A 12804-nucleotide genomic window follows, 5' to 3' on the forward strand; every position below is an offset into this window, starting at 1 on the left:
ATTATATTATTATTATTATTATTATTATTATATTATTATTATTATTATTATTATATTTTCTAAGATTTAATGTTTAAGTTTAATTTTCATATTTTCACTGCAAGGTAATCTATTCTCCCTTTAATATTTAATATTTATACATAATATAAGTAAAACAGTTATTAGAAGAGCAAACAGAATTAAATGAGTTTTTACTATTTTATTCCATATAGTTGGTATATCGAAAATTCAATATAAACAATCCCCTATGCTTAGTTCAGGCATATTGTTATTAATTCTGAAGCTACATTCTATGTGCCAGACTTGGACCAACTTAAATTGCCAGTGCTTTGCTGAGACTGGATTCTAGAAACTACTATCAAAATAGCCATAATTTATACCTAGATTTTTCAAATGTTTTCTATTATTTACCAGTGCATAATGTGACACTATGGAAGAAGAGTATGAAATTTTAACCCCACATCATGTTTCTCAATATCAGCCATTACTAGAGACTGAGAACAGCTAATTATTTCATCATATCTTTTGCTTTCACAGCATGGACATTATCAAATTATTTTAAAATTATACCAAACATCTATTAACTTCTGAAACAAAACTACCTCAAATATGTATACACTGTAGGAGAGCCATGTCAGTCTATGGGTACAAAAAATTAGAAAAAAAGTCTGGTAGGATCTTTTCAAACTAACAGATTAAAAGGCATAGCTTTCCAAGACCTACTGCTCATTTCATCAGATGTAATGGAGTGGCTACATTGATGTAGGATGTAATCTGAGATGGGGGAAAGGGGAAGGTTTGATTTGTCTATTGTTCTCATTGGGTAAATAATTTGGCATCATGAACGCCTGATATCGGTTGAGCATCTCTGTCAAATGGGTCAGAACAAATGTGGCTGTAGCATAAAGCCTGGCTATAAATGCTACATTTGGTGGTAGATTTGGATGGAAGCTGGAAGCACATAGAACGCATGATGATTTATAAGTTTCCTGTATAACATGGTGTTTATGTGTCCGTAGTATAGCTTTACCATGACATCAAAGAAGTGCATTCATTCTGTAGATAGATTGATGGTAGGGTAGAAGTTGAGGTCATGATGAAATTCATTGAGAGATTCTTTTCCATGGGTCCAGATGATGAAAATGTCATAAACATTTCTCAAGTAAAGGAGGCAACTGTTCCAAAAGTATCTGATTAGCTGTGATGGAAATTATAAATCCTATCTGCAGTGTCCTAATTTTGGTGAATATTAATAAATCTAAGTATGATTGTCAATATGTATAGATGAATGTCAAATCATATTTGTCTAATAAATACAACTCTGAGATTGTAACTAACTCATACTATTACAAATGAGTTTTCATGTGGTTTTTTTTTTTAATCTGTTTTTTAGTGTCTCACATTTGCTTAAATATTTTCCAAAATCTTGGCTTTGAGATTCTTTTTTGTCTAAAAAAATGACAGAAGTGATGGAATTTCTAGGAACAAAACGGCTGAATTGCTAGGAACAAAATGCTTTATTATTGCTTGCATAATTCTGCCAAACATTCCTCCACTAACTTAACAAATGAAAATGTCCTCAAAAGATAATATAGTTTTTGTCCCCATCCTATCAGCAAATGCTCAAATGAAGCTTTTCACTTAATTCCAGAGAGAAAAAAATAACCCAATCATAAATTGATCCCACCTCTTAACAGGCCACGAAGTTTAGAACTATAAGACAGTTCAGAACAACTTCTCTTGTTTGTAGCTGGTGACCTACATATTTCTAAGCAGTAAAAGATTTATTTTCACTGTTAAGGGCATATCCTTTGCTTCCTTTGTCTTGACAAAGAAAAGGTAGGGTTAATTTCTTTGAAATCTTTAATTAAGCACAGAATTAATTTCTTTGAAATCTTTGTACAAACTCTCAAGTCAGTTGTCTTTTCTTAGTCTACTTCTTGCTTTACATAAAATCTCTATAAATTGCTTTAGCTCACAAGTGACCCTAAGATCCTCTGTTCCACTTAGCACTATTTTAATTTGTTCCTTTATTCTCCTTCATAAACTGATAACTTATCCCATTTTGGAGGGTTGATTATGTTTCAATAAGCTTTTTAAATCTTTTGCACTTTAATACTTGACTCAATTATTCTCCAACACTTTTAACCACAACTGTTGAGCTAGTAGTTTTTTCTTGACTGTGAAATCTGAATATCAGTTTAAGCTAATATACTCCAGGTAAGGAAACAGAAATAGCCATTATGCAATGATTCATCATTGTATTATGGTCACATTTAACTTATTAAAAGATCCTTTGAAACTGTTTCTAGCCTTGTTCATGAATATATACAAATCTATGTGCATATGGAGTTGAATAATTTTTTGAAACTGTTAACATTAATATTTATTTTTACTGTATATATCATACATATTCCAGAATAAGTAGCAAAAAAGTAAATGTGGTGTTTAAATTTAACAATAAGAAATTGCCAAAGTCCTTGAGGACTTCCTTATCAAGGGCTATATCATTGGGCCTTTTATTTTCTTTTAAAAGCTCTCACTTCAAGTATAAAGCATTTTTTAAAGCTTAAAGTTTCAGAAACCTCAACAATTTCTATCACTGTTCTCTATCATAAGCTGTATAAGCTATACATTAGTAATGAGTTGTAGAGGAAAAAGAAAGTTATGCTATTTGTAAAATACACAAAGAATAACCTCTCCATGGCCTTTTCTTCCTTGCCTCATTCTGTTGCTAAAATTCAATATTTTTTTAGCCTTTTTCCTCTAACTTTTGTATCTTTTGAAACAAAAGCCTACTCTATGTCTACAAGTAATTACTACATTTAATATACCTCACTCTGAGGTAAACACTTCTACCTAGCTTAAGTAGGCTTTAAGGTAAATTGCCCACTCACATATTGCCGTTTTATTCATCATGTATCCATAGTGTATAATTGAGAATATCCTGGAGCAACTGTTCCATAGTATAATTATTAATTTTTCAGTGTTCAAAAGACAATGTGGTTGATTAACATATATAATGCCTATACTTGTTTGTACTTGTAAATATACTTGCCGGATTTCTTTAAAAAACTTGCTTTGCACTTATCCTCATAAAAATATCTACAACTGGATTATCTTATTCTACCAGTTCAAGTAATTACACTGATATTTCATTAATTCCTAACCACTGGATGGCACTAAGAGAGCCTTAAGTGCTTCATTGTTCCGAGTTTCCGTCACTCATAGATTTAGTAATATGTAGGTTTTAATGCTTTACCAAAAACGTTATCTAATCAAATAACTACATTAAACTATAGAATTTTTTACTTTTTTTTTACTTTTAAGGAAGTTCCCCTAAACTCAGTGGATAAGATAGACTGCATACCACATATGTAAAGATCTACAGACCAGTGAACAATTCCAATCCATGTCTATTTTCAGATAAACACTAAAGGAGCAATTGTTTCAGGAAAAACAACAAAGATGTCCAACATATACATAATGAAAAAAAAAACTACTATTAGACAAAAGACTGGCTGGCTTCATGGTCAAACACAACTGTGTTTCACAAAGTTTTAAATCTACTATAGTTCCCCATTAGAAGAATTTTGATTTGATGAAACTAACTTTTTAGAAAAAGACAGACTCTGAAATTACAGTCTCATAGTTGCTGTTTCTCAGTTCGTAATTCATTCATTTCCTCAACATTGTTATGATGGGGTTCTGTGATATATTCAAAATTAAAAGTGAGTATAAGAGGAGGGAAAGAGTGTGTGATTCTGAGACTTTCTTTCAAGTAACAGAAAATCACAATTCTTTGATTAATTTTGACTGGGTAGATGTCTCATAGCACCTTAAACATTAAAGAATTTATTGCTGCACAAGTTCTCAAGACCTAGAGCCCACCTTCAAATGACTGAAGTATTCATCAGATTAAAGTACTGTAATTGTATCCAATGACGTGGTTTATGAAAGCTGGAATAATAAAGATCTCTGGTATTTATGGTACCATAAACTTATATGGAAGTCTTTTTCAAATGGTATCCTTCAGGTTTGCTGGGATGTTAACTCCCAGAAATCTCAGGAGCCAAGTTTGAAAATACTGCTCTACAGTTTTTACTCATGGTAATCATCTGGATTTGTCTAGGCCTACCTTTCTGCACATTTCAGTTTCTATATTCCTTGATTCATATTGAGCTTCCAGCATTTTATGTTATGTGTAGGGTGCAAAACACACAGTGAAAAAGGGGTGGAGCTTTGATCACACAGTCACAAATAGGATTTGGAGTTCCTTTTCTCTTCCTTATTTCCCAATTTTTCATGTATCAACCTTAACATAAATAATACTAACCAATTTAATTTTCATTAGCTTTGAAAGCTCATATCAACTCCCATTAATTTTAATTATACTTGGCTATTTGAGTTTTCAACCTATATCCATTTCAATATATTAAAAAAAAATAGAACAATTAGTATTTGGAAACTGATGAAAAACAAGTAACTCATTATAACAATTGGCTGACTCTCTATGGAATCATTAAAAAAAATGCCCCCAAATGTTTCTTGAGTTTAAAAAAAAAATCTTATGTTGGGGGAAAAAAAAACATAATTACATTATATCATATGGGATAGAACAATGTCCTAGAGTTGAGAGAATGTTTTGTATATGAGAGGTTTTCAGATTCAAATCTCTGTCTGGATGTGAAGTTCAGTAGGTGTGCTTGGAATTTTTTAGTTCTTCTGACATGTGCCCTCCAACTGGATTAAACAATTGCAAACTATTCTGTTCATTGAATTGTACTGGTTAAAGAAACCTTCAATGACTAATCAGGTAACTTATAATTAAGTATTTAATTAAGCCTGTACAGAGTTCCACATAGAACAACAATTCTGCTAAGCTGGTATCACAACAGCCATTATCTTAGAAGGAGCATCCTTCCTATGATGGAATGAGGAGCAATGCCTCTTCTGATGGCATTTGTCACCCACATTAAAAAAAAAACAAAACTGAATGATTTTCTTTTAAAATCTGCTGCTCAATAAGCTGAAAAAACATGTTTGCTCTACCAATATGTCAATGTGAGTAAATGTTACAGTCCTATCATACAAAGCACACAATAAAGGGAATTTTAAAATTAAAATACAATCCTCAAAACACATCTGTACAATCTTCAAGAGATATTTCAGCTGGAAGCTCAGAAGTTGTGTATTTGGGTTTTTTTTTAACAACTGCAATGCAACCATGCCTAAGCATGAGAAAGGCTTGAAAGAATTTGCCAAAATATAACTGAACATTTTCATTCCTTCCTAAAAAAAAGTATTAAGAGATTTTATACTCAACAGTAATTATAAAATGACTTTTAGAAGGGAAAAAAACTGCATCTGTTTTAAGCCAATGTTGTTATTCCTGTTAGATTGGCAGTAAAAGTATAGTTATAACTAATGTCTTATCAACTTTATATTAATAAGAAATGCATGCTAAATATTTATAGTTATCCATTAAAAGCCTAAAAGCATACTGTGAACATATTGCCTATTGCCAAGGATAGAACCTAAAAGTTACAGTTCAGAAAAAAATTTGCTTCTTACTGTTTTTAATACAGTGAGTCAATCCATTCACTAGCTTCCTATAAAAATCAACATTTTGCAATGCAAATTGTTTTCAATGCATCAACTTCACTTATTGAAAAGCTGTGGTAAGACATACCTCGTAATGTCAAAAGGAAAGCAGAATTTAGGCATACTCTGGAGGATTGCCTGTAAATACAGAAAAAAAAATGTTATATGTATTCAACAATACCTGAATACGCCTGCAATTTTTTTTAAACAGAAAAAAATCAAGCAATATTTAGTGGGAGAAGGGACCTATAGTGCATGTTCCTGGACTAAAATAATTGATTATTAAAAAGGAATTAAGTTTGTGCTTTGGCAGATTGCAAAGACAATACCATAGAAACCCCAGGAGGGAAAGGCCTGGCCTGAAGGGTATTAACACCCTTCACATCCCTGCTGGGATTCCCTTCAACAAGGCCATATGGAATTTACAAGAAGCACCGTACCATATGGGTAGGCCACGTCTGCTGCTACTTGTACTACAGACTAGCCACAGGGACTTCTGACAGATCCTGGCTCAAAAATACAAATGTTGTTTCAATTAAAATGCAAGCAGAGAAAGGGGAACTAAGTTGACAGCAAACTGAATTTATTGAGAGCTAAACAACTCTGTATGCATTTTATAAGCAAATGTTTTAAAAAGCTGGAACTTTTAATTTGTTATAAGCAGAAAATTGGAGAGTTAACCCTTTAGGACAGTAGCACAAGGTTCAAAATTTTCCACCAGTTAAAAAGAAAATAAAGATAGTATACCTGTAATTTTATGGAAATTATACACTTATTTCTTCCTTTTGGGTCTGACATGCTGTTCAGTGACACATTTGTAACTATACGAATGGTATATACTGATTTGAAAATTATTATAAAGCAAAGAAAAATAGTAGAACAAAAGAAGCAATTATAAGTCCCAAGTGTACAATGCCAGTATGACAAAATAAGAAATAGGATTGCCACCTTTCCCTTATTTACAGCTCTAGTCTATAGAAATTCACCCAGAATTGAGTGGTTTTTAGGGCCATTAAGGTAAACTGCACTGAAAAGATTAATGTTGTAATGAAGGAAGATTCCTGCTTGAAAATGTACAATCTGAGCTTTAATAGAGAGGATTGTCAGAACTTCGAATCAGATATGGCAGTTATGCTCTCTTTGCATTTCCAAGCAGACACAAGAAGGCTAAGTAAGTAAATTTACTGCAAATAATTAGGAAGCCATATATATGAAGGAGTTATCCATCTAACAGCACCCCAGAATCCTGCCCTCCATGTAAATGTTATTTGCCAGGTTTAAATGCTGGGCCCCTTCCTCCCACCTTCTGAATCAATGGCTGTTAGCTGCTCCTTTCCCGCCTTGAAGGTTTCTGCCATCTGTCTTGTCTTGTTTACAAAATGGCTTCCTCAAGCAGGAGAATCAGAGATTCCCACCTTGCCAGCTTCATCCCTTACAAGAAGGAAAAATGAAAAGATCAGCTGGGAGAAAAACATACAGGAAAAGAAGAATGCCTGTATTTTCTTGCACTTACTTATATAAAATTCAGATTACTTCATAAGGGGGGTGAGTGGGAGGAATTTGGAGGAAAATGGGCGGTTATATTAGAGAAACACAAATCCATGCAGTATGGCAGAAATGTTTCAACAAATCATTGTTTTCTTACTGGATGCAGTTTAATTATAAACCCTGATCAAGAGTTTTCCAATTTCAATAGAAGAAAGGACTGTAAGACAACTTGGCATGCATCCCATGTATTATGAGTCCTAATATAGCTGGAAAAAAATCACTACCACAGGCATATGTCCTGTGTCCTTAGTTCTTAGGTTCTGATTAACAACATCAGGCAAAATATACATTTCTTATTACTGGATTTCAAATACATTGCATTAATTGCCGTAATCTGTTATTCTTGGGAAAATTTAATTTCCACTATTATATAGCTATAATTTCATGTTACATCTGTTGTGAGCAGATTCTTTCATAGCTATGTTTGGCTAACCTTCCAACTTGGGTTTCAGCCTCTAAATCAGATGTAAAGCTTGCACTGATAAAAATGCAGCATAAACTCACAGTGAAAGATACAAAAAATTTGTAAAATCACTCTAGAAAGAAAAGGAAACAAGAGAAAGTGCAGGGAGACAATGCTATAACTATTTGGACCTTCCAATATACTAAATTTTCAGGGAAGATTGCCATTCACTCTTTTATGAATCATCACTAAAATCAGATTGGGATGTTAAACATACCCACAATTTACTTAGACAGACATGGCAAATTAATGCTAATCTCATGAAAACAAGACAAAGTAATAAATATAATATTTAAAAGATACTCAATTTATTTAGATTATTGCAGTAGAGAATTCTGCATTTTCCCCTCCCTTCTAGCAGGCAATGTTAGTATTATAGACTCCAGACTTTCACAGTAATAAATACAAGTTTGTCTTTAACAAACCACCACAAACTATATTCCTTCACAATATTGATTAGTAAGCACATAAAATTGTATCTCTAGGGAACTGTATTTGCAGGCATTTGTAACATTCCTGCTACATTTCTGCTCTTCCACCAAAAATGAGAACACATGGAAAAGAGGAAAAACAGATATTATTGTATTTCACTGTAATAAATATATCAGTCCTTTCTGCAACACTAAGGGGCAAACGAACTCAATACTTTCCTTTCCATCCCTCCCCCATCCATGTATGTGCGCGCGCACACACACACACACACACTTCTGCAAAATATGGCCTCAGCTCGCTTCCCAACTGGCAGGATCATCCCTCAGGGGACAAGTCTTTAAACCTCCGCACTCTTTAAAATTCAACCAGCCAGCAAGTCTATAGACTGGTATATAAACAGTATAGGAGAAAAAAAATCCTCTCAGCTTATGTCAGTGACAAAGCAACTCAGCAGTTGACTGCTTCTCCCCTGACAGTATAAGCCAGATCAATAAATGGAAGGCTACCTAGCTTGTAAGGATCAGTTCTCTGCCTTAATTACAGGTGTTACTCGGATTTTAAAATAAAGAAAACTAAGATGCTGTCCAGAAAGTTTCTTAACGTGTAATATGCAATCAACTGAAAAACTGAATTATGGAATGTATTTGTAGAACGTATTATTACACATTTTAAAGTTGACTTTGTGTAACACTGAAATACCTTTTATGACAGATTGTGGTTCTACAAAGGATAAAAAACCATTAAACGTATACTTAAGGCATGCTTTGCCTAGTAGTCAGATCAATTTGACATTCTGGTAAAGAATTTCTATACCTAGTGCTGTAAAGAGATACTGAAATAGTCTTTCCTTGCTAATGATATCAGTAAAAAAGAAAGATGTCTAGGGGTTAATATATATGGGCTACATCATGGTCATTCAGGATGTTCTCAGAATCATGTGTGTAATTCATGTACATTAGAGAAATAAAGGCATTTTGTAACCTTCCTACAACCAGAAAAATTTTCAACTATACTTAAAGAACAAAGCTGTCAGACAAATCAGTCAATGTTTTACTTATTAGAAATAGTTTTAAAGTTTCACAGCTGAATTGATTACTATGAAATAAATGTTTCATGCTGTAAACAAAAACATATTTTTCTGAATTTGTTCTAAGAAAAATAGCTCTAAACTCTGAAGCACAAAAATGAAAACAATGTACCTGTGCTGAGTGAACAGCAAAAGCTTTCCTACCTCACCCTTTCCTATATACTGGAACATCCAGAATATCAGTGCTAGAAGGCACCAGACTGGAGAGAGCTAATTCAGAATACAGTCTTCTAGAAAGTCTTCTCCAACTTTTATTTGAGAGGGCTGAAAATCACTGAGGCAAATCACTGAGGCAAATCAATGGCATTCAGTTCAGAAGCAGAGCACAGAACAATTATTAATGAAAAAGACACAATCTGATTCTATGAGGGGAAATGTTTAATGAAAAAAAAATTATCCATTTGCTATAGATTCAGCAGTGGATCCAGACCAACCAGCGAAAAACTGCTGTGGAACACTAAACAGTCCGAAGTCAATACTAATTTTAAAAACATGAGGATTAAAAAAGTTCCATTAGACATCTTCTCTATTTCTCTTCTCATTCCTGATCTGAATTCATGTCAACTTAACTAGTGAATTGGGGAAGAAGGACATAAATCAAGTCAACAAAATTACTAACATTAGTACTTCTAGTAGTTAAGCACATGCAGGAGAGGTGCTATCTAAAGGCTGTTAGGAAGAATAAAGAAGGAGTTTAAAGGAAGAAAAAGAATTTGACTGAATTTCAGGAACCTCATATAACTGAGACAGCTGCCTTTAAGTTTGGAGTGTTTATCAGTGGGCATGTCTAGTAAAGGATATCACTTTTTAATAAGCACCTGCAACAAAAGTTCCTTCAGCAATTTCAAGATAGCTTTGGAGAATCTGAATTACTACTTCTAAATGCTTTATACCTAACTGGAAAGGTCATAAGTTTAAAGATAAAAAATAAGTACAAGGAGGAAAGCAATGTCACAGTGTTATCCATAGAATAACAGCGTGACTTACATTTCATTTAGCAAAAAGAATTAGTAAAAGCCACTGTCAAGTTAACCAAACACACATGAGAGCACATAATCATGCCTACTGCATGACAGGGAGGGCTGCAAGGAGTACTTAATTTACAGCCTCCATTGCATTCTCGAGTAGCCGTCCAGCAGACTCTTTAGTATGGTTAAGAGTGGCTTCTTGTCCCCAGATAATCCCATATTGAAGTTCTTGGAAGCTTGCTGTGACAAATTTGCAAGGCACTTCAAGAATAAAATTGTTCATCTTCATACAGATTTGCACTCTGCTTTTGACACAAACGAAGGTGTCCAGTGCATTGTAGCTCTACATAGGGCTACCCTTGAAGAGCATCCAGAAGCTACAGCTGGTTCAAAATGTGGCTGCGTGGACAATCTTGAGTGTCCCAGGAACAGCACATATCCTTTACTGCGTGAGCTGCATTGGGTCCCAGTCTGCTTCCAGGCCCAATTCAAAGTGTTGGTTATTATCTTTAAAGCCGTATATGGCATGGGTCCAAGTTGCCCGAGGGACCATCTCACCCCCATCACATCAACCTGCCCCACCTGGTCAGGCAGAGAGGGCATGATGCGGACTCCGTCAGCAAGAGAATGTCAGCTGGTGGGGCCCAGGAAGAGAGCCTTCTCTGCTGTCTCCCCTGCCCTTTGCAATATTCTCCCCCAAGAGATGCGGCAGGCTCCTACCCTCCTGGCTTTCCAGAAAGGATTAAAGACCTGGTTCTGCCAGTTTGCATGGGGTGACAACAATCTTACCCATTCCTGGGGGTGACTGGCACCTTGATGAAGCTCCCCGAGTGACTGCCAATTTTTACATCTATCCTTGGATTTATTTTCTATTTATTTAAGATCATTGCATATTGTAATTTTAATTGTTTTTAACCATTTTGTAAACTGCCCAGAGTTGTTTCAATGAGATGGGTGGTGACAAATTTGAAATATAAATAAATAAATAAATAAATAAATAAATAAATAAAATAATTGTCTGGCTCAGTTATATGGGTTTGTTTTGTATTTGTTATGCATGGCAATGTGGACAAGATGCTGGTAGCTGGGCAGCCTGCAACCTGCTGTCTTGTCCCTTACCCATCTTAGCTTACATAAATCAAGTTAACTGGGGAGATGAGGGAAGGATGATTGGATGAATCCAGAGAGTGGTAAATCTATCTTTGTGCAATGGAGTGGTTCCACCAGACTTTAAAAGAGGCAATAATGAATATACTCATGAAAGAACCCTAGTCTAATCGAGAGGTTTATAACAACTACTATTCCGCCACAAATGTCTCTGTTTGGAAGGCAAGGTTTTGGAGACACCACTTTTCTTAGAGCTAAAAAAAAAAAAATCCTAAGGAAGAAACGTAATCCATTTCAGCCTGGGTTCAGATCTGCTTTCTGGAATTAATCAGCACTGGATAATCTGATGGATGATTTCCTATGGGACAGAGACAGAGGAAATACAACTCTGTTCATTCTGCTTGATCTTTCAGCAGCATTTGACTGACCATGGAGACTTCTTCAAATGTCTCTGTGAGACAGGGCTTGGAGGCACTGTTCAGTGGTTCTATTCTTACTTAAAGGAACTATCTCATAAAATAGAGTGACTTCCTTGACATCAGGACAGTTATATGATGGGATACAGGACATTAAATTCTCTTTAACTTCTGTATGAAGCTAGGAGTTTGAGGCTGAGACATCATCAATATAGTAGTAATACACAGCTCTATTTCTCCATAACATCTGAATCAGGAGAGGCTCTGCATGGCCTAAACTGGTACTTACTATAAATGCATTGATGCAGACAATACATTGAAGCTGAATACATTGGAGCTGAATTCTGAGAAGACTGAGATCTTGTGGAAGATATATTAAATTGGGAGTCTACCTATTTTAAAAAGGGTATTACTTCCTCATACAGAATGAATTCTACTTTGCGAGTGTTCCTAGTGTCATAATTGCCACTAAAGTTGAACCTTTACCAGGTTCAGTTTATTACAGATATGAAAATCTTTCAAAAGAATCAGTTCACAACATGTAGGTACATATGCAATGCACCATTTTTCAGATCAATAAATCAGGCAAGTCTTTTCTAAGTTTGAGTAACTACTTGTAAGTTGCTTCTAGAAACCCCGCCCCCCAAGCCACTTCACTTCATTTTTTCCTAGATCAGTATAGTCTGGTGATTGTTGTCCATGTATCGGTAACCTCACGTTTGTTTGTTTGTTTGTTTGTTTTATTTATTTATTTATTAAACAAATTTATATAGCTACCCATCTACCAAAAGGAATTTTTTTACCATAATATGCTCTATGCGTGACTATCTTTATACCAGGTCTCGAAACTGCAGCTGGCATGGAATGAAGCAGCCAGATTGCTTAATACAGCACTTGGCCATGCACATATCACAGCAGTAGAAAGTAAATGCTCTGGCTACCAATCAGCTACCAGACACAATAAACGTCTGCTGATACACCGACATAAATCAAATCAAATCAAATCAAATCCTGTCCATTTCACCCAACATATGTACTGTTGCTCCCCTTTCTGAAAGCTCTCTGGAAAACAATTGTTTTTTACGTTTGAAATTATACTAAGAAAGTAACCTGCTCCAGTTTGAGGGAACTATGATTGAGAAAACCTGCTTCTGGGCTCCCACTCTTTAACTTTGGTGG

The 12804-nt window shown here is 34.8% G+C and overlaps 1 protein-coding gene across 3 annotated transcripts in view; it reads right to left on the minus strand.

Moving 5' to 3' along the window:
- DENND1B (DENN domain containing 1B) overlaps positions 1-12804 on the minus strand; it is a 209780-nt gene that overhangs the window by 137114 nt on the left and 59862 nt on the right. For 2 of the 3 annotated variants that reach the window (XM_088153197.1, XM_088153196.1), the window contains exon 4: positions 5693-5742. In XM_088153197.1, the coding sequence (XP_088009323.1) occupies positions 5693-5742 (50 nt within the window). Of the gene's footprint in view, positions 1-5692; positions 5743-6907; positions 7021-12804 lie in introns of those variants that run through there. The other variant, XM_088153198.1, reaches the window with a different exon arrangement.

This window comes from Python bivittatus, unplaced genomic scaffold, assembly GCF_059951505.1.
Source record: "Python bivittatus isolate LINGU-HERP-01145 unplaced genomic scaffold, Pbiv_v1 ctg000700_np1212, whole genome shotgun sequence".
Classification (NCBI taxonomy): domain Eukaryota; kingdom Metazoa; phylum Chordata; class Lepidosauria; order Squamata; family Pythonidae; genus Python; species Python bivittatus.